Raw genomic sequence first — 22,723 nt, forward strand, 5'->3', positions numbered from 1 at the left:
AACAAAATGTAATAAAGAAACAAAAAATTTGGGTTGCCTCCCAAAAAGCGCTTGGTTTAACGTCGTCAGCCCGACTACAACCAGTCTACATCAAGTCGATCCGCCTAAAGGAATGTTGTCAATATGCCTTACTTCGGTCCCATAATAATGCTTGATCCGTTGACCATTTACTTTAAACGTTCTTCCGTCATTGCACTTTAGCTCAATTGCTCCATATGGTTGGACTGATTCTATTGTAAATGGCCCCGACCATCTTGATTTTAGCTTACCAGGAAAAAGTTTGAGGCGTGAATTGAACAACAGTACTTGTTGTCCGGGCTCGAAATTTCTGTGCAAGATATGGTTGTCATGCCACTTCTTGGTTTTTTCCTTGTAGATCTTTGCGCTCTCATAAGCTTCATTTCTGAACTCCTCCATCTCATTCAATTGCAATAGCCGCTGCTCACCAGATGCTTCCATGTCAAAGTTAAGCTTTTTCACTGCCCAAAAAGCTCTGTGTTCCAATGCCAGTGTTAAGTGACAGGCCTTACCGAAGACCAACCTATAAGGTGACATCCCAATAGGTGTCTTGTAAGCCGTTCTGTACGCCATAAGTCATCATCCAACTTCAGTGACCAATCCTTCCGGTTTGTCTTCACCGTTTTCTCCAATATCTGCTTAATCTCCCGGTTGGATACTTCAGCTTGTCCATTTGCTTGTGGATGGTATGCCAGGGTCACCTTATGCTTCACATCATATTTAGCCAAAAGTGAGTTAAAGATTTTATTACAAAAATGTGTACCTTCATCACTTATTATGGCTCTTGGTGTCCCAAATCTTGTGAAGATGTTCCTGTGAACAAACTTAGCAACCACTCGAGCATCATTAGTATTGGTGGCAATTGCTTCCACCCATTTTGACACGTAATCCACAGCAAGCAAAATATAAGATTGACCAAAAGAAGATGGGAATGGTCCCATGAAGTCAATACCCCAAACATCAAAAAGTTCCACTTCCAAAATATTGGTCAATGGGAACTCATGGCGTCTAGAAATATTTCCAACCCTTTGGCATCTATCACATGACTTTGCTAAGGTATAACTATCTTTGAACAAAGTAGGCCAATAAAAACCAGACTGTAATACCTTTGCTGCTGTTCTTGATGCTCCAAAGTGTCCACCATATGGCGAAGAGTGGCATTGTTCAAGAATAACTTTCGCTTCTTCCTCCGCTACGCATCTTCTAATCATCTGATCAGCACATCTCTTGAAGACGTATGGATCATCCCATAGGTAAAACTTTGCATCGTGAAAGAACTTCTTCTTTTGGTGATAGCTCAAATCTGGAGGTAGAGTACCACAAGACAAGAAATTAGCTATATCAGCAAACCAAGGGAGTATAGCATTTACCTCAAACAGCTGTTCATCTGGGAATGCTTTTTTTATGGTTCCCTCATCTATTTTGTCTTCAAGTTCAAGCCGTGACAAGTGGTCAGCCACTTGATTTTCACACCCCTTCCTATCTTTCACTTCAAAATCAAATTCTTGGAGCAATAAAATCCACCTTATCAAGCGTGGTTTTGCATCCTTCTTGGCAAATAGGTATCGAATAGCTGCATGGTGAGTGAAAACAATTACCTTTGTGACGACCAAGTAAGGTCTAAACTTGTCAAATGCAAACACTACTGCAAGCATCTCCTTTTCAGTAGTTGTGTAATTTTGCTGTGTAGTATCCATGGTTCGACTTGCATAGTAGATTGATCTAAAAAATTTATCACGCCTTTGGCCCAACACCACACCTACTGCATAATCACTAGCATCGCACATCAATTCGAATGGCTCCTTCCAATCTGGTACTATCATGATTGGTGTTGTCACCAATGCCTTCTAGATCTTCTCAAATGCCTGCAGACAATCATCATCAAAAATAAAAGTAGATTTTTTTTCAAGCAAATTACACAAAGGTTTAGAAATCTTAAAAAAATCTTTGATAAATCTACGATAAAACCCGGCGTGTCCTAAGAAACTCCTTATCCCTTTGATGTTCTTCGGTGGTGGAAGCTTTTCAATTTCAACTACTTTGGCTCTGTCTACCTCTAATCCCTTTGAAGACACTTTATGTCCAAGAACAATACCCTCTTGGACCATAAAATGACATTTTTCCCAATTAAGAACTAAGTTCTTTTCTTGACATCTCTGCAAAACAAGGGAAATGTTATGTAAACAGTGATCAAATGAAGAGCCAAATACCGAGAAATCATCCATGAAAACTTCCATGATGTCTTCCACCATGTCTGCAAATATGGCCATCATACACCTCTGAAAAGTAGCAGGTGCATTACATAGTCGAAAAGGCATCCTCCTAAAAGCAAACGTGCCATAGGGGCACGTGAAAGTTGTCTTCTCTTGATCCTCTGGTGCTATAGCAATCTGGTTATAACCTGAATAACCATCTAAAAAACAGTAGTGACAATAACCAGCAAGTCTATCAAGCATTTGATCAATAAAAGGTAATGGAAAATGATCTTTCCGTGTGGCGTTGTTCAACTTCCTATAATCAATACATACTCGCCATCCAGTTACAATACGAGTAGATATTAGTTCATCATTTTCATTCTTTACCACAGTCATTCCACCCTTTTTAGGCACTACTTGCACAGGAGACACCCAACTGCTGTCAGAAATAGCATATATAACTCCAGCATTTAACAATTTCAACACTTCATTTTTCACTACCTCCTTCATAGCTGGATTTAGCCTCCTTTGATGATCCACATAAGGAGCGTATGACTCCTCCATTAAAATCCTATGCATGCATATGGTGGGACTAATCCCCTTGATATCAGAAATCGACCACCCAAATGCAGTTTTAAATTTCCTCAACACTCTCAACAATTTCTCTTTTTCATCTAAAGTAAGAAAGGAAGAGATAATTATCGGATATGTCGACTTCTCACCCAAGAAAGCATAGCAAAGATGACTTGGCAATTCCTTCAAAACAGGGGATGAATGTATAATCTCTGAACACTTTTCTTCTTCCAACTTCTCCTTTGCGGCTTCTTTCACCTTTGGCAAATCCTCAAGAGCCAAAAGTTGTCTCTCAATTCTCAATCATCATCATCAACTCTACCAACAGTACTAGAAAGGCACCTTTCTAATGGATCTTTTACTGTATGACTTATACCAATCTCAGCAACACAAGAGTCAATTATATCAATGCTTTTACAAGTACTCACCTCGTCATTACCTTTAATAGCCTTATAGATGTTGAATATCACAGCTTCCCCACCAACTCTCAAGGTGAGTTATCCTTTGTGTACATCTATCAATGCTTTCCCAGTGGCTAAGAAGGGTCGCCCAAAAATCAATGGAGCATCTTGATCTTCCTCCATGTCAAGGATTACAAAATCAGCAGGGAAGATAAACTTGTCAACTTTTACCAAAACATCTTCAACAATTCCACGAGGATAGGTGAGTGACCTATCTGCAAGTTGCAAAGTTATAGTGGTTGGTTTTACCTCCCCATGCTTCAAGTCCCTATAAGTAGAGAATGGCTTAAGATTAATACTCGCTTCAAGATCACATAAAGTTTTATTAACATTAGTACCACCAATAATGCAAGGAATAGTAAAACTCCCTGGATCTTTTAATTTTTGTGGTAGCTTCTTTTGGAGAATGGCGCTGCACTCTTTGGTCAACTTCACTGTCTCGAACTCTTGCAACTTCCTCTTCTTTGACATCACATCTTTGATGAACTTTGCATAGTTTGGCATTTGCTCTAAAGCATCAGCAAATGGAATGTTGATATGAATCTTCTTGAAAATTTCCAAATATTTTGTAAATTGATCATCAATAATCTTCTTCCTAAATCTCTGTGGGTATGGAAGAGTCGGCTTAAATACTGGAGGTTGTTCAACTTCAACTTCAGCTTCTTCAACTGTCTTCTCGCTTTCCTCATTCACTTTGGATTTTTTAACCTCAAGTTCTCTTCCACTTCTCAAAGTTACAGCTTTGCATTGCTCCTTTGGATTCACTTCAGTATTACTTGGGAATTGACCTCTATTTTGATCTCTCAATGCATTAGCCAACTTTCCAATCTGTGTCTCCAATGATTTCATTGTGGCACCCATATTTCCCATGTGAGTTTCCATGCCATCAAGACGAGATTCAGTCCTGGCCATCCTTTTACTAGATTCAGCAACAAATGTCCCAACTAGATCCTCAAGTGAAGGTTTTCCTTCCCCCTTTGATGTATTGAACCCCGGTGGAGGATTCAACACATTCTTATTATTAGCATATGAAAAATTCTCATGATTTCTCAAACCAGGATGATAAGTGTTAGGGGGAGGGTTACCTCGATATCCTCCGTAGCCACCAAAATTTCTATTGTTGATATAATAAGCCTCATCAGGAATATGTGGTTCTTCAGTAACAACCGATGCATTTTCAACCTCTGTTGTATTAGCTTTATTCATAGCTGCAATTTGAGTTGTTAAAGCTGAAACTTGTGCGGTGAGTGATGTAATAGGATCTATAGCATAAATCCCAGCTAAGTTCTTTACTCCTGACCTCTCAGATGGCCACTGATAACTGTTAATGGTCATCTGTTCAAGCAAATCATATGCTTGATCAGGTGATTTTGCAAATATCGTGCCACCAGCTGCTGCATCCACAGTGCCACTTGTTTGTCCATTCAAACCATTGTAAAACAATTCAATCTATACCCAATCTTCAAAACCATGGTTTGGACACCTCCTCAACAACTCCTTATACTGTTCCCATGCCTCATATAATTGCTCAAAGTCAGTCTGCCTAAAAGTACTTATTTCAATTTTCAACTGTTCAGACTTCGCAGGTGGAAAATATTTAGCAAGGAACTTGGTTGCTAACTCCTGCCATGTAGTGATACTTGCCAAAGGAAGCGATTGGAGCCATCCTCTTGCTTGGTCCCTAAGAGAAAAAGAAACAAACACAATCGAATTATATCATCAGAAACACCATTTATTTTTATCGTGTCAGTGATTTCAAGGAATGTTCTGAGATGTAGATGAGGATCTGCGGTAGCTGCTCCCCCAAACTGATTCTGTTGAACCATGTTTATCAATGCGGGCTTGAGCTCAAAGTTGTTTGCATTAATAGTCCCTCGTGCTATGCCAGAATAATGAGCATTTAGTACCGGCCTAAAATGATCTCTGATGGGTATTGCAGGGGGTGGATTTTCATTATCTCTGTTGTCAGCCATTGCTTGAATCTCTTCTCTTTTTGCCTTTCTTAATCTTCTTGCGGTTCTTTCGATCTCAGGATCAAAGATAAGCAAGTCAAGATTTTGCGATCTTCGCATGCACTGTCAAACAAGAATAAGAAACAAATTAATATTTAATGTAATACAATAAAAACAACTCTAAATTAAAATCAAGACTAATTGGTGACAATACTAATATAAATTTAAAATAAACATTCCCCGGCAACGGCGCCAAAAACTTGTTGAGTGTTTTCTTAATTGCTCGCAAGTGCACGACGTCAAGTTATAGTAAAATATATTATTGAGTACAAGTGTCGATCCCACAAGGAGTGTGTATATAAACGTATATTAATGCTTGTGATTAAAATAATCTTGACTTTATTTAGAAAAATCAATTTAAGGATTTGATTTTATGAATGACTAAATTGAAAGTGGATTTTAAAATAAATAAATATAGATATATATAACACCAAATTTTAGCAAATAACAATGAGATAAAAGATCTAGAGGTCCGATTTCGCGCAACTATCCACCATGTGTAATTGTTATTAGCTTTGTTATAAAAGTTCTTTTTATTCATTAGCAAAGAATCCTATTATTATCTACTCCCTCTTCCAAGTAATAAGTAGATATTTGTTATCTAAAAATGAATTGTGACATTCCCATCAACAATTTACAATTAAATAACACAACAAGCACTAGATTCTCTATAGGCTTCGATAGCATTATAGGCCTTCCGAACTCTATAAATACCATTGATGTATTTGATCTTTTTCTTGTTTATAATTTCATCTTCCGAGTGATAAATTTTAAACATATAAATCATTCAAAATATGGCCAATAAATTGAAAGCATTAAGATTAGAACAATACAAATGAACAATATGAAGAACTTAAATAACTTAATTTATAACTTCTAACACATGGTTTCTAGTTTTGTTCCATCATTCCTCTAGAATTAAAACTTAGTTCATAATAACACAATCAAAACAACAAAACATGGTTTTAAAATAAGACATAACAAATGAAAAACAAAGGAAAGAAGAACTTAGAACAAGAGTTTGAAGAGCTGATTCCGTTCCCGGAGTTGTACAAAAGATTTCTTCCAAACTTGATGAATTTGATCTTCAATATAGTAGTAGCCTCCTTCACTCTTTCCTTGGCTCCTCAATACCCTAGATAGTAGCAAAATGATGTCTTCTTATAGTTTAGACAAGATAGAAGTCGTAGCACACAATAGTCTCAAACTTCCACGCGCAGCACACAAAGTTACAGAATTTCCGGATTCTGTTTTTCGAAGACCGCGGGTGCGGTGAAGAACAGACCGCGGGTGCGGTCCTCTTTCTGGTGTATGATCGCAGGTGCGCTGCCTATTTCAGTGCGGGTGCAGTAGCTTACCGCGGGTGCGGTACATGAATAAGCGCGGGTGCGCTGCAGCTACTGTATTTTTTTTATCTTTTTGCACTTTCCAATTCAACACTTTTAATACTTCACACTCTTATTCTATACTTCCAAACTATAACAACAAAAACAACAACAAATCAAATAAACTGCTCAAGAATCACATAATTCTAAGTTAAAAACAAGTAATAAAAGTGAAATAAATTACACTTATCAATGAGGCAACGCAGGTGGATGGATCTCCTGAAGGATTTTGATTGTGAGATTCAATATCACCCTGGATCGATGAATGTTACTGCGGATGCCCTTAGTCGTAAAGTGCATGATTCTGTTTTAGCTTCTGTTTGTGTCGCCAAGTTACATGAAGATATATGTACTTCTGGTTGGACTTTTCACTTGAATTGGAATTCTGTCACTGTCTCAGCATTGCAAATTGAGCCGAACTTGTTATCGAAAATACGAAAGGCCCAACGAAGCGATGCTCAGATTCAAAAGTCGAAAGAACTTGTATCGACAGGACATCAATCTGGATTTCAGATTTCTTCTGATGGTTCTTTACGACTTAATGGTCGGCTGGTAGTTCCTGATCATTCTGATTTGAAATATGCCCTTCTTCGAGAAGCACATTGTAGCAAATACAGTATTCACCCTGGAGGTCAAAAGATGTATTTGACATTGAGACCTCAATTCCGGTGGAAACGTATGAAGAAGGACATTGCTGAGTTTATTTCGAAATGTCTTGTCTGCCAGCAAGTGAAAGCCAAGAGAATGAAACCTGGAGGATTGCTCCATAGTCTCGAAATCCCAAAATGGAATTGGGAATATATTGCTATGGATTTTGTCACTCATTTACCTCGTTTGCCCAAGGGCTGTGATGCTATTTGGGTTATTATAGATCGGCTTTCGAAATCTGCACATTTCATTTCGTATGAGCGGATTTATCCTTATAAGAGAATGGCCCGTTTATACATCGAGAATGTAGTGAGACTGCACGGTGTGCCAGTCTCAATTGTATCTGATCGTGATCCCAGGTTTGCTTCTAAATTCTGGGATAGTTTCCAAGAAGCGATGGGTACGCGTTTGGCTATGAGTACTGCTTATCATCCTCAAACTGATGGCTAGACTGAGCATACAATTCAAACATTGGAAGATATGTTGCGTGCGATTGTGATGGATTTCAGAATGGGATGGCAAGATACCTTACCATTAGTTGAATTTTCTTATAATAATAGTTTTCAAACGAGTATTGGTATGGCACCGTTTGAAGCTCTATATGGGAGACGATGTAGATCACCATTATTCTGCGATGAAATTGGTGAGAGACAAATGACTGGACCTGAAATGATACAAGAAATGAATAATAAGGTTCAATTTATTCGATAGATAATGAAAGCTGCTCAGGATCGTCAAACGAGTTATGCGAACAAACGAAGACGACCCTCGGAATTCCAGAAAGGTGACAAAGTGTTTTTGAAAATATCTCCCTTTAGAGGCACTGTTCGATTTGGCATGCGAGGTAAATTATCTCCTCTATATGTTGGTCCATACAAGATTCTTGATCGAGTTGGGGATCTTGCTTATCGACTGGCATTGCCACCATCTTTATCTGTCATTCATGATGTATTTCATGTTTCTATGCTGAGAAAGTATGAACTAGATCCATCACATGTACTTGCACCTGATGAAGTTGAACTTGATCCTTCTCTTTCCTATGTTAAACAACATGTTCGCATAATGGATCGAAAGGAGAAGAGATTGCGAAATAAATCGATTCCGCTAGTTCGAGTGCAATGGACACAGCATGGTGTGGAAGAGTCGACGTGAGAATTGGAGAGCAAGATGCGAGATTTATATCCGCATTTGTTTGATTCTCTTCCATCTATTACATTGTATTCAATGTATACTGATCCGTTTACTAATTTTAGTTTTGATATGTACTATAACTGGTGACATATATATGTTTGTCAATGTTATTTATATAGAGATGTTTGAGATTTCGAGGACGAAATCTTTTAAGTGTGGGAGAAATGTAAGGACCGTGTATCGTATTATCGTAAATCCTATGTTGATTATCGATAAATTATGAAATGGTCATGTGATTATGTATATGATGTATATCATGACAATGAAAATGAGAAAATAAGTATTGGATATGAATTGACGTTGTAAGAGCTCGAGTGGAGAAGCCGGACGCCAATAAGTACAAAACCAAAATTTTGGTACAGAACGTGTGGCGCCCGAGCGGTAGAAGATTACCGCCCGAGCGCCAGTGTAGAGAATGTTAGTATTCGGGCAGAACATTCCGCGTCCGAGCGGTAGTTTTTGACCGCCTGAGCGCGGTACAAGTAAAATTCGGGGGCAGAATGTCTCGCGCTCGGGCGCGAGAATTCTACCGCCCGAGCGCGAAGGCGGTGGTGATAAGAATGAGTTTTCTTCTTAATTTCTTTCATTACTGGCCGTAGGTTCGAGAGAGAGAAACGAGAGAATTCAATTTCTATCAGTCGAATCGACTTCGAAACGTTGTCCAAACGCGAATTACATTATATATTTGGAATCTTCGCGTCGAGAGCTTCCTTTTGAGATAGCTTATTATACTGATATCTTCAAGGTACATCAACTGGAACGAAGAATTGAGGTATGTAGCGATCGGGTAACATACGACAGGTATCTGTATTATATGATATATGTTGGATTGGTTTGATTGATTGGAATGAGAATACATGTCTATATGCCTTATTTATTGAGTTTATGTGGCATACATGACATTGTTTTTTGAATATCGATGTATAAAATAAATGTTTTGTTAACACACATCGTTTGATGCATACATCGATACATGACATGCACGTTGCGCTATGATCCTTGGATACCCTGATATGATTTGATTGGATTATGGGGTTTGTGAACGCAATGCTATGTTTGGTATTATATGACCCTTAAAACATAGACATTTGTAGCCCCGACGATTGATTGAGATTTGGGGATTTGATGGCGCTTTGTCGACGCTATCATACGAGTATCCCTGATTGAGATCGGCGTGCCAGCTCGAGCATTGATTTGATAGCGATTCGTTTGATTCTGACATGTGCTCAGTGGATGGGCATTTGACCTGATACCTCCACGACATACATGCATTGCATACCTTATATCATTGTGTAGATACTTGTGGTATATATGATGGTTGTTCCATACGGAGCTTTGCTCACCCCCAAGGGGGGCTGTTGTTGTCTTTGTGTGTGGACAATGGCAGGTACTCCAGGATATCAGGAGGCCGGAGAGGGTACTTCTGGAGGGAGTCACAGTTTGGGCTGAGGTTTTATGTTTTGTTCCCAGTATATATATATGTATCTATATACCGAGGCATGTCCCGAAGATATGAGTTGTTTGTATATGATTGGTTTTGATTATGTGTGGGCGAGTTTTATGATATGAGATAAAATACTATTTTTAGTATTCAAATTATAGAAGAAATATTTTGGGCTCATTGTAAAGAAAATTTAAACTCGTTTTCCGCTGAAATAAATTAATTAACCCTAATTAGATTGTGTTGTAATAACGATTAGGAGCTAAGGGCCCCATAAACTCCATTAGGAATGATGCCCAACTCTTGGACAAAATTTCTCATCCAAACTACCTCTTTGGCTGCAGTAGATGCAACAATGTATTCAGCTTCAGTGGTTAAATCCGCAACGGTGTCTTGCTTGGAACTTTTCCAAGAGACAGCCGCACCATTTAGCATGAATACAAAACCAGAGGTCGATTTTCAATCATCTACGTCACATTGGAAGCTAGAATCAGTGTAGCCTTCCAATTTCAAATCTCCACCCCCATAGATCATGAACAAGTTCTTAGTCCTTCTCAAGTACTTAAGAATATCTTTAACGGACTTCCAATGCATTGGACCAGGGTTCCCTGATGTCTGCTTGTAACACTCAGATCGTAAGAAACATCAGGACGTGTTGATATCATATCATACATGATACTACCAATGGCTGACACATATAGAATATGTGTCATCATTTCTATCTCTTCATCAGTTTTAGGACACATAGCTTTGGATAGAGTAACACCATGACACATTGGTAAGTATCCTCTCTTGGACTCTTCCATAGAGAATCGCTTCAGAATGGTATCGATATAAGTGGCTTGGGTGAGCCCCACCATCCTCTTTGATCTATCTCTATAGATTTGTATTCCAAATACATATGATGCTTCATCCATGTCTTTCATGGAGAATTTACTTGCTAACCATACCTTAGTTGTTTGCAGTAATCCTACATAATTCCCAATGAGTAGGATGTCATCAATATAAAGTATTAGGAATGTCACTGCATTCCCACTTTCTTGTACACGCATGGTTCCTCAGGATTTTTAGCAAAACCAAGTTCCTTGATAGTGCTATCAAATCTGGGGTTCCAACTCCTTGACGCCTTCTTGAAACCATATATTGATCTCTAAAGTTTGCATACCTTACGCTCACTTCCTACTGGTGTGTATCCCTTAGGTTGAGACATATAAATTTCTTCTTTGATGTCTCCATTGAGGAATGTAGTCATTACATCCATTTTCCATATCTCATAGTCATACCATGTTGTTATGGCTAGAAGTATTCTAATGGACTTAAACATAGCAACTGGTGAAAAAGTTTCCTCATAGTCAATTCTTTGCCTTTGAGTATAATCTTTTTCAACCATTCTTGCTTTGAAGGTCTACACATTCCCATCCACCCCAAGCTTTCTTTTGTAGATCCATTTGCATCCTATGGGAACGATTCCCTCAGGTGGATCCACCAATGTCCAGACTTGGTTTGAATACATAGAGTCCATTTCAGACTGCATGGCTTCAAGCCATTTGGTTGCATCAGTATCAAATATTTCTTCTTTGAAATTCATTGTATCACATCCAACACAAGCCTCATCATGGATTTGTTCATGAAGAAGCGTATATCTTGCATGTGGTCTAATAACCTTATCAGACCTTCTAGGAGCTTGTACTTCAACTACTGGTTGTTGGGGATTGGGTTCAACTTCTATAGTTGAGGGAGTATCTTGAATTTCTTCAAGTTCTATTTTCTCGTCTTTTCTATCTAATTGAAATTCATTCTCCAAAAAAGGTGGCATTTCTTGAAACAAACACTGTTGCTTCATTGGGGGTGATAGAAATAATATTCAACACAATTCTTTAGATATCCTACAAATTAGCACAAAATGGATGTACTATCTAATTTGTCTCACACTGTCTGATTCACGTAAGCAGGACATCCCCATATTCTCAAATAAGAATATTTGAGAGTTTTTACCATCCATATCCCATATGCTGTTTTATACATTGCTTTAATATGGACATTATTCAACAACATTGCCGCAGTTTCAAGCGCAAAGCCCCAAAACGATGTAGGCAATTCAGTGAGTCACATCATGGATTGAACCATGTCCATCAAGGTTCGATTACGACGTTCAAAAACATCATTCAATTGTGGTGTCGCTGGTGGAGTCCACTGTGAGAGAATCCCATTATCTTTTAGATAACCCAAAAATTCAGCACTCAAGTATTCTCCACCTCGATCAGATCAAAGTGTCATAATATTTCTTTCTAGCTGGTTTTCTACTTCGGATCTGAATTCTTTGAACTTTTCAATTGCTTCATATTTGTGTTTCATCAAATAAACATACTCATACGTTGAATGGTAATTATTAAAGGTAATGAAGTATGATTGCCCATATTTTGTGCTAACACTTAGCGGGCCACAAAAGTCTGTGTGGATCAAATCTAGTAGACCATGCGCACGTTCCACATTTCCATTGAATGGAGTCTTGGTAATTTTTTCTTTTAGACAGGACTCACAAGTAGATAGACAATTTATGTCTGACAAGTCAAACATGCCTTCTCCCACTAGCTTTTGCATCATTCTTTGAGAAATATGACCTAGTCTAGCGTGCCATATTTTTACGCGATTTGGATCCTCTATTTTTCTTTTGTTTGTTGTTGTATGCGCTTGGATATTGTTCAAAGAAATATCTTTTAATTTTAATTTATAGATATTGTTTGTTAATTTTTCGGTTCCAATCCAACATTCATTCTGGTATAAATTGCAAACACATTTAGCAAAAATACAAGAATAACCATCCCTATCAAGCATAGAAATAGAAATAATGTTTTTAACCAATTCAGAAACATATAAAACGTCTCTCAAAAACAACTTAAAATCGTTGTCCAAAATTAAAGTAACGTCTCCAGTGGTAGTGGCAGCAACCCTTGCTCCATTTCCTAGTCTTAGAAATGTCTCACCATCTCTAAGCCTCTTGCTTCTTCCCATCACCTGCAAATCATTACATAGATGAGAACCACATCCAGTATCCAATACCCAAGAAGAGAATTAATAGAAACATTAACTTCAATATAAAACATGTCATGGCCTGAACGCTTCTGGGCAAGATATCCCGTGCAATTACGACTCCAATGTCCAGGATTGTTACAGTGGAAACAGACTTGTTCTAACTTGTCAGGCTTTGTAGGCCCCAGAGTTGGTTTCTTGTATGGCTTTTTATTGGGCTTGTTCTTCTTCAGAGGGGCAGAACGCTTCTTGCCCTTATTTGGGGCTCCCATTTTCATATCGGACGAAGAACCCACTAGAAGAACATGCTTCTCCTTTTTGATCATGTCCTCATAATTAGTAAGCATATTGACCAACTCTTCAAGGATGGCCTCAAGCTTGTTCATATTAAAATTAACCACAAATTCATCGAACGAGACATGCAAAGACAGTAAGAGAATATCAGTCGAGAGCTCACTAGGAATAACCATGTCGAGTCTCACCAACTTCTCGATGAGCCCAATCATCCTAACACCATGCTCATGGACCGAAGCCCCGTCTCGCAAGAGTGTAGTCATGAGTTTTTTCACAGTAGCATGTCTCTCTGAACGAGTTTGTACAACATAAAATTCTTTCAGATGAAGGTGAATGTCTGTAGCATTCACTGCCTCCTCGAACCTCCTCTGAATTTCATTCGACATAGAAGCCAACATGTAGCTCTTATCTTAAGGATCATGGTCCTACTATTTCTCAAGCTTAGCTAACTCAGTCTGACTGACATTAGCAGGTGCTTCCTTCGGTGGCTTTTTATTAAGCACATACACAATCTTTTCCGAGTTCAGAACAATCTTTAAGTTTCGAAACCAATCATTATAGTTAGGGCCAGTCAATTTGTTTTGATCGAGAATGATTGAAAGCTGGTTCCGAGCATTCATCGTAAATATACTGAAAATGAAAACAGATAATGGTTACTGATAATTTTAAAATAATTCTAAGATATAAAATATGGATTTTTATTTTATAAAGTTTCCTCCCACTAATTTGATATTTTCACCACCCTCTGATGAAAAAGAGAAATCGTATCTCCTTAGTGGGCATGTAGAGTCCAATTAGCTAATTATAATCCCGAATAATATCAGCCAATTATAATTTCTAAAAGGTATAATCCAATTGCATCCCTATGCAACCTCCGCGTGTTTCGCATCACGTTTAATAAGGACCCAATAATATGACGCCGTTTATTTTCACGTGTCAAACCGACCCATCAATATTGAATTGAAGTGGACGGTCTTCATTAGTTCCCCCAATAATATGAGCCGAAGTCATGTGAGTTCCACTCAATTCACATCATATGTCTGGTGGAAGTCACAACTTTCCGGCGTCCAAGTCTCCCCAATATTATGAGCCAGACACTGTCCGCGGGTAGCGATCAACATGCAACCACGGTTGATGGGAGACAAGAATATATTAAACTCCTTTAATTTTTATTTTTGTGGTTTGATATAAATTTTGAATCTTATTCAAAATGAGGGATCTTAATTTTAAAATTGTCTCATCATTTTAATTTAAAATCGCGTACTACGAGTTTGTATGTTTGTCGGATTCATGCAACTATATTATTTAATAATATACATACATGCATACTATTATATATCGCATATATATCATAATATGACATTCAACAATAAATAAGGATAATCGATCGCCAACACTATTAGATCCACGTGAGCCGGACATAGATCCAGACCCAAAAACCTAGGTGAATGCAGGGATGCAAATGCAATTTATTACAAAAGCTTTCAAGATTTTACATGTCTTCATCTTGTGCATTGGGCCCATCATCTTTCAGTCTTGATCTCACACTATTTCTAATAATTACATTTAAATAGCCATGACACATAAGAGATACATCTAATGGGGTGGGAACGAGCCATAAACCAGGCCCACTTTGATAATATCAAATATTAACAAAATGAATAAAACAGTAAAATATCCTAGCATACACCTAACATATTGGTCAAGGCTCTCGATCATCCTTCATACATTTAATATCAAATATTAACATCAATTTAATTAAACAAATTTAATTAATTTATAAATCATGTATCTAATAATTTTATTACTAACCACCACAATTATTAAAGAATTTAATAAATTAAATAAATTCATTTATTTAATTTTCAATTAGTTCAATAATAATTGATTTAGTGTAAAACTAATTTTTACTATAAATAATTAAAACCATATTCTAATTATTTATTTTACAAAATTATTAATTTTCTAAAAATTAATTTTCCAAAAAAAAAATTGATTTTATTTTCATAAAAATATCAATTTTGTCCAAAGTTTTGAAAAATTAGAAAATCACACCCTAGACCCAAACAATTCAAGCCCAATAATCAGCATAGTGCCCTAGAAATTCTCGGGCAGGCGCCCGCGCTGCCCATGCGCTACCTGAACGTTTCGGGCAGTCGCAAGCACGCTATGCGCACTGTGCGGACGTTCCGGACGTAGACTTGTCAAATTGGCCGAGTCAGACCCTTCGGGTTGGCCCGCCCCGCTATAAAAATTGAGCGTGTTGGGTTGATAAAATATCAGACAGTTTGGAGATGGGCCAAACGAGTTGAGCCCGTTTAGGTTGCGGGCCAAGACGGGGCGGGCTGGCCCACCAAATTAGGGTAGAATTTTATATTTGTAAGTTTTATATAAAAATTGGAATAAATGTCCTGCACCGCCATCACTCTCTTATCTTATTTCTTCCTCATTTTTTTCCTGCGCCTCGCCTCCATAACTCACTCTGGTAAAATTTGAATCTCTATGATAATGTAGAAGATCAAGGTGAATGTAATTTAATGAGAATTGACTTTATAGTATTTGTTAAATTTCTTGATGTTTGGTTTAAGTACTTTATCTTTTATGAATTATGTTGTATGTTTTCTTAATTTCTTATTCCAATGTATTTAAGTATTTTATGAAAATATTTGACTGAAATATATATTTCTTCTATGTTTATTGTGTAGCATTTTTTCTTAAAACAATAAGCGGGTCGGGCCCGCCTAACCTGCGGCCCAAGATGGGTTGGGCTGGGTTGGCCATTTAGAGGTCCGCCCGGCCTAATGGCGGGTTGTGGTGGGTGGGTGTCGGGCTGGCCCACCCCGTCAGCCCGTTTTGATATGTCTATCTGCACGTCGCGCGCACTCTGTGCACAAGCAGTGCACGCATGCGGCGTGCGGATAGACATTTCAAAGCGCGCAGCAACCGTGCGCGACTCTGTGCGCACGGTCTGCCCGAAACAGTTCCGGGCAGAAACAAATTTTTTTTTTCTGGAAAATAAATTTTTTTACGGTGCTTCAATTTTCTAAAAAAAATTTCTTACGTGGTTAGAAATAAGTTATTCAATATGATTTAAAACCATACGATATAGAGAACCTGATTCTGATACCACTTGTTGGATCTCGGTTTTCTCGTGCCCAAACGCATCGGAGGTTTTAAAATTTTTATTATATTTTGACAATCAAAATATTTGTTTGGACACTCGTATGATTTTAATAATTAAAAACATTCATAGGGTGTTAAAATGTATACCTTTGGTGAAAAATTCACAAGGCTCCAACTATTAGTGAAAAATTCACAAAACTGAGTCAATAAATTCTTCAACCAACAGTTGACTTACATGACACCTACTCTAACAAAACTTGCAATCCCTCTAACTTGGGATCCAAATAATGTATAATAAATGAATGAGAAATGTGTTTTTTGATTTAAAACAAGGCAATTTTTGGTTCCATATGTCTCATTTTTTAAGATTTTAGTCATTTACGTTGTCAAATATTACCCAAAATTATGTATCTTTTATTTTTTGGGTATTTTAGTTGTTCATAATCGAGACTGTTGATATGACACTGCACACATCAGTATAAATATTACGTTTGAAGTATCATGTCAGCATATATTCACATCACATTATTAAAATCAATAAAATAATAATAATGAATATTAAGGTTGAAATTTAATGATATAAGATGACAAAAATTATTAAAATAAATATAAAATTAAAATTGTAATTTTTTTATATTTAAAATACAGTGGTAAAAATCCATTGATTCTATTCTCGTTGGGCTCACAAGATTTGAAGTGCATCCTTGATGATTTACGTGTCTGCTTCTACACTACATGTATTTTGCAGGCAGATTGGCAGAAAACGGGAAATGGAGATGAACAAGTATGGAATCTCTTTCTTCCGACACTACTCATTTGCCGCTCGCCCACAGCTTCTACCCTCAAAAAAACTTATTAGCCTGCAAGCGCAAGCCTCTGCTCCCTCAAGAACCCAAGTACACTTCTCTTGAATTCATCATTTTTTATTCATTTATAGCTATAGAAAAATGTATTATTTTTGTGTTCCGTTGATTCTATTTCATCCCTTTTCGATTTGGCAATGATGGGAAGCCCGGCATTCTCACTGTATGTTTGATGTTATTATTTCATGATTTTGGGTGCTACGCTTGCTTAGTTTATCAACTAATTAAGTTGTAGTTATACAAACTCTCGCTGTGTATATTACTTGTCATGGAAGAAGAGATAATTCTATATACTGCCCGTACTAACTAAATTTGTCATTTACGGGAAGATCCATAATCAATTCTTCGACGTCCAATTCCACTTACGATAGAGGATAAATGATTATCAAGTACATTTTGGGGTCATAATTCCGGTTTCCCATTCCATTTTGATATGTAACTTGTTCTTTCTTGGAACTTTGGAACAGAAGCAGGCATCGTATTGTATTGTGTTCAGACCTTTCGTCTCGGCATCCCCACCTACATGAATTTTGTATGCTAACCCAGATAGAAATTTCAAAACCATCGAACCCAGTGTACATATATTCCATGTTCTTTTAGCTTCCTGGTTGGGGCTCAATTTATTTCAACTTTGATTGCAGAGGATAATGGAAAGTATACCAGTAAATGGGGAAGTCGGTGGTGCTGGTGGTGCTTACTCGTATAATGCTTTGAAAAGAATGGACAATTTGTGGTCCAGCATTTGCTCTGCTTCACCAGGTAGATAATTTTATTCATTAGGCGATATAATCGAATTAGAATGTGTAGCATGTTCATACAAGTAGGATGGGGAAGATTGATAGTGCAAATTCTCGTGCAGTTGTCCAAGAACCACGACAAGTGGTTACCAATGCTCCCACTTTATTTCGTGATTCTGAAATGGCTGAAAAATGTACTGATATGTTTGACATCATAGTTTGCGGTGGAACTTTGGGAATTTTCGTTGCTACTGCATTGAGTTCTAGAGGTCTTCAAGTGGCAATTGTAGAAAAGGCTGCACTGCAGGGGGTATTGTAGCATTTTGAGAACTTTGGGAAACTGTAAATTTTTCCGGAAAAGTTTTGTTTGAGACATAACCTTTGATTTTTTTTGTTGGTTAGAGGGAACAAGAGTGGAATATATCTAGGAAAGAGCTTTTGGAGCTCGTTAAAGTTGGCATTCTAACAGAAGATGACATTGATCATGTTACCACAGCCAGTTTCAATCCTGTATGGTCACAAATGTTAGCGAGAGGTTTTCAGAGTTGAAAACTGGTGTTCAGATGTCTTGTATTTGGACTGAATTCATACACCAAAATAATGTTTCTTAACTATTTATTTCAACGTTAATGCAGAACAGATGTGGATTCGAAGGGAAGGGTGAGATTTGGGTTAATGACATCCTTAATCTTGGTGTTTCGTAAGTGTTTTATTGTGTTCCTATTCTATGTGGTGGTTCTGTAATATTTGGTATATGAGTGGTTATTACCTTCGGAAGCACCACAACTGTTGCATGAGATTGTATTCATACAATATGTGAACCCGAGAAATTTGTTTTAACCCATGGTTATCTCAGCCTTTTTTTCATGTTGTGCTTTTTATGCTCATTGTGACTATTATGAAATGAAATTTTTTGAGTAAATATCTAATTTCTATGGTTTATTTCCGTCTCTTCTGTTCATTGTAGGCCAGCCAGGCTTATAGAGATCATGAGAAAGCGTTTCACCTTCCTTGGTGGGACCATCTTTGAGGGTTGTGGTGTGTCAAACATATTCGTTTATGAGGATACAGCTGTAAGAATACCTACCATGACAAGCCATAGACAACCTAAATGCGATTAGGTTTTTGAGCTTAAACCTATCTGATACAATTTGTTGAGATGAATGAATTCCACTGTCGTGCCCTCATTAAATGAGTCTGCACAAGCGGGATCATATACATAATAGGCTTCGTCTGTAACTATTTTGTGTCTATTTTTGCCTTAGCGAAGTTGCTAAAAAACATATTGTATCTTTATATAAATCAATGTGCACTGTCTTATAATCTGATTGGGATGGGTATTACATCTACACGATAACCAACTAGTCGAAAATTTAGATGCTAAAACTTGGGATGAGAAATTAAGAATCACAAAAATATGTGTTACTCCTAAGGCTCAGGGTAAATATTAATCTCTGTACCTATGCAGATATATTAAGACATCGGATTTTATAATATGTTTCAAGAAAGAAATATGGCCTTTGGTGAATGAACAGTGTAAAAACTAATGATATTGAAAATAAGCCATTGCAATGCTTCAGGGTTCTTTCATTTGCATTATTTCTCTTCTTTCCTTGTTAGGTATTGAAACTATCGGATGGAAAGATTTTGGCATCACGCCTCATTATTGATGCTATGGGAAACTTTTCCCCAGTTGTCAAGCAAGTTGAGTATTCAACTTAAAACTATTGACATCATGGCTTAATTCTTACTTTTAATTAAAAATTATTTCTTATAGATAATTTGTCCTCAAAAAAGTTTTATGACAACTGCTTCTCGTGCTTTGAAGCTTTGACAGATAAGGAATGGAAGGCAACCAGACGGTGTGTGCCTTGTTGTCGGCTCTTGTTGTCATGGTTTTAAAGAGAATTATACAAGTGATGTGATATTTAGTAGTGCTTCAGTGAATACGGTTGGCCAGTCAGAAGTACATTACTTCTGGGAGGTGTTACAAGTCCCGTTGCTCGTCGTTTACTGCACCAACAGTTTAGTTTCTTGTGATAATTTAGTTGGATTCTTTTTCAGGCATTTCCAGCTGGATCGGGTCCACTTGAGCGAACAACATACATGTTTACGTACCTTTTTCCCGAACCAGGGTGCCCCAAGTTGGAAGAGTTACTTGAAGATTATTGGGAATTGATGCCCAAGTATCAGGTAGCATTCTAGGCTGGGAACGATCAGGTCCTCTGACCAAAATAAATATCATTTTTTGGTTTACAATTATATTATTAAAATCTTACAGGGTGTGTCTCTCGAGGATCTGGAGGTTTTGAGAGTTATATATGGCATTTTTCCTACATACCGCGACAGGTAAACATTGTTGATGTCCGTAAACTAAAGTAATTTACTTGCATCTGTAGTAGCTCTGGTATCTCAACTGACCTATTGCAGATCTGATGTGTAATTATAGTCCGTTGGATATTTAGCTTACTTGCTCTGACTTTCATTTTATTTTTTATTTTTTCTGTAAATGGCTTTGGACTGACTCTACTACAGTCCATTACCAGCAGCTTTTGATCGTGTTTTACAGGTGTTGTACCTTGCGTCTTTTCAAAGCCTCGATATATTATGCTCTATTCATGTTCAATGAAAGACACTATGTGTATGATATCTGCAGTTTGGGGATGCTAGTGGTGTACAATCTCCTGTATCTTTTGGTGGTTTCGGGAGCTTGACCAGACATCTTGGAAGATTAACAGATGGTATAAAATGTTTTACGATACATGCAGAAAACTTTCGGCACGTGTCATTTTATTTGTCAAAATTTGAATTTGTTTTCCTATATATATCTTGATAAATAAAACTTTCAATGAAGGAAACAAATGTTTGCAGTTGTACTAACAATTTTCCTCTCATGAGATTTAAGGCATATATGAAGCAGTTAGCAACGATTTTCTGGACGCCCGGAGTTTATCTCTGCTGAACCCTTACATGGTCAGATTTTGTTTCTTCCTACAATCCTACAGTGTATATACCACTCTTGTGTTGATTAAATTTAGCATATATGCAGCCTAATTTATGCTCAGCCTGGTTGTTTCAAAGAGCCATGTCAGCCAAAAAGCAGTCCAATGTCTCACCCAATTTCATAAACGAACTTTTATTTGCCAATTTTCAGAGTATGCAGGTAGCTATTAACCAAATTTTCGCTCTTGCTCATAGCTGCATTTCCTTGATCGGTTATTTGTTCTTCCAAACTCTTTTTTTTTTCCTTCAGAAACTAGGGGATCCAGTGCTTCGCCCATTTCTTCAGGTTATTAAATCATCTTTCATTTCTTATGTTACTTGAATGCAAGTCTTCTCACTCCCTTTTCCTTAGCTTATTTCCCCCATATTTTGCCTTGATGTCTTTTGATGCAGGATGTCATACAATTTGGTCCTCTTGTTAAGACGTTAGGCCTGGTAATGTTGACCAGACCTCTTATCATACCGTCTATATTCAAGAAGGTAGAGCAAACATAATGGCTTCTTGTATACCTGATACAGTCTCGAAATTTCAAACGACTCTTTTCTGATATGAAGGTTGGTATTCTGGTGCTGTTCGACTGGTCCGGGCATTTTGTGATGTTGGGACTTTATACATTTCTTTCCTCCTTTATTGACCCTTTGCTAAGGTAATCATGTTCTTCCTTTGACTTGTTGAGCCACGAAGCAAAAACTGTTTCTTAAATGCTGCAACTGAGTTAAATATAACTCGTGTCAGGCACTTGTTGGACTCATTTCCAGTTAAGACAAAATATGAATGGAAGCAGAGGCTCGAGGCATGGAAGTATGGATCTGGTTTGGACTATAAATGGAGCGATTCTAGCGAACATGATAGATGAAGATGACACTGGTAAAAACTCCTTATCCAACTTTAGTTTGCCGTGAAATAATCAACGCAGAATCATAATTCGTCCAATACGGTTTTAGGAAGCAAAAGAAGCCAGGATATAGCTATAATGTTTTCTTTTGAGCTTTGGATGTAATTGGGAAGCCAGAAAAGTGAAATAATCGAGTTTTTTTTTTTTTTTTTGCTTAAATTGTTTTAACTAGGAATTACTTATCCTTGCCGGAAATGATGCAAAACTTGTTTCATTTGCACAGGACGTGGATTTGAGAAAAAGATTTGATTCAAGGACTTCAAATGATTCCACGCTGTCGAGTTAATTAAATATGTAAAAGGACGGATTTCAAATCTTTGTATTTCAAGACTGCTCAAACAAGTACGATGGAATAAACCGTGAATTTGAAATCCTTCCATCCGAATGCATGTTAAGCTTCGGGGTGATTTCAGGTGGTTCTATGCACATGCAGAAATCCCATACCATCAATTTGATAGTGCTATTACATTCGGTATCGCAAGCATTTAGAGTTGCCTCTATTAGATTTGCATCAAATTAGAATTCAATAAGTTTCAATTTTCGAATATACTTTCGAGTAATGAATCTTTGTTCGAGCGTGGGAGGCTGCTTTAAACGTTATCAAAATGAAATGAGTTAGAATTTGTTTGATACATTCCAAAAATTAAGTTCTAATTAAATGAATCAAGTTTCATTGTAATGTTACCATCAAGTTTCATTGTAATGTCACCGAATGGTAGTGGATTTTTTTTTTTAGAAAATAATGTTGTTGTATCGTTTTCTCATGTCCAATAACGTAGCCGAAATCCCTTGAAGAAAAGGGGTGGCCGAATTTTTTGTTAGAGATGGGACAGGAGTTTTTTGTTTGATGGCT

The 22,723-nt window shown here is 37.4% G+C and overlaps 1 protein-coding gene across 5 annotated transcripts; it reads left to right on the forward strand.

The window, feature by feature from the left end:
• Positions 1-17,046: 17,046 nt before the first annotated feature.
• LOC142520631 (uncharacterized) lies at positions 17,047-22,443 on the forward strand. Of its 5 annotated transcripts, none has more exons than XM_075623690.1 (19): positions 17,047-17,267; positions 17,876-17,993; positions 18,094-18,281; positions 18,374-18,506; positions 18,607-18,631; positions 18,939-19,044; positions 19,592-19,675; positions 19,809-19,955; positions 20,036-20,164; positions 20,253-20,320; positions 20,507-20,540; positions 20,628-20,712; positions 20,877-20,944; positions 21,021-21,134; positions 21,225-21,260; positions 21,368-21,454; positions 21,530-21,621; positions 21,711-21,842; positions 22,094-22,443. In XM_075623690.1, the coding sequence occupies exons 1-18, from the start codon at positions 17,079-17,081 to the stop codon at positions 21,829-21,831; spliced, it is 1,824 nt and encodes a 607-aa protein (XP_075479805.1). In that variant the 5' UTR covers positions 17,047-17,078; the 3' UTR covers positions 21,832-21,842; positions 22,094-22,443. The 5 variants fall into 5 exon arrangements, with proteins under 5 accessions (XP_075479805.1, XP_075479803.1, XP_075479806.1 ...); XM_075623688.1 differs by having other exon boundaries at positions 18,374-18,495; positions 18,612-18,671; XM_075623691.1 differs by having other exon boundaries at positions 18,374-18,481; positions 18,612-18,631.
• Positions 22,444-22,723: the final 280 nt, after the last annotated feature.

This window comes from Primulina tabacum, chromosome 12, assembly GCF_025594145.1.
Source record: "Primulina tabacum isolate GXHZ01 chromosome 12, ASM2559414v2, whole genome shotgun sequence".
Classification (NCBI taxonomy): Eukaryota; Viridiplantae; Streptophyta; class Magnoliopsida; order Lamiales; family Gesneriaceae; genus Primulina; species Primulina tabacum.

Bases quoted from the DNA above. Each gene is read 5' to 3' on its own strand.
- LOC142520631 (XM_075623688.1), top strand. From the start codon at position 17,079: ATGATTTACGTGTCTGCTTCTACACTACATGTATTTTGCAGGCAGATT. The intron at 19,956-20,035 runs GTGTTACAAGTC...ATTCTTTTTCAG, and splicing joins AAGTACATTACTTCTGGGAG to GCATTTCCAGCTGGATCGGG. The intron at 20,165-20,252 runs GTAGCATTCTAG...AAAATCTTACAG, and splicing joins AATTGATGCCCAAGTATCAG to GGTGTGTCTCTCGAGGATCT.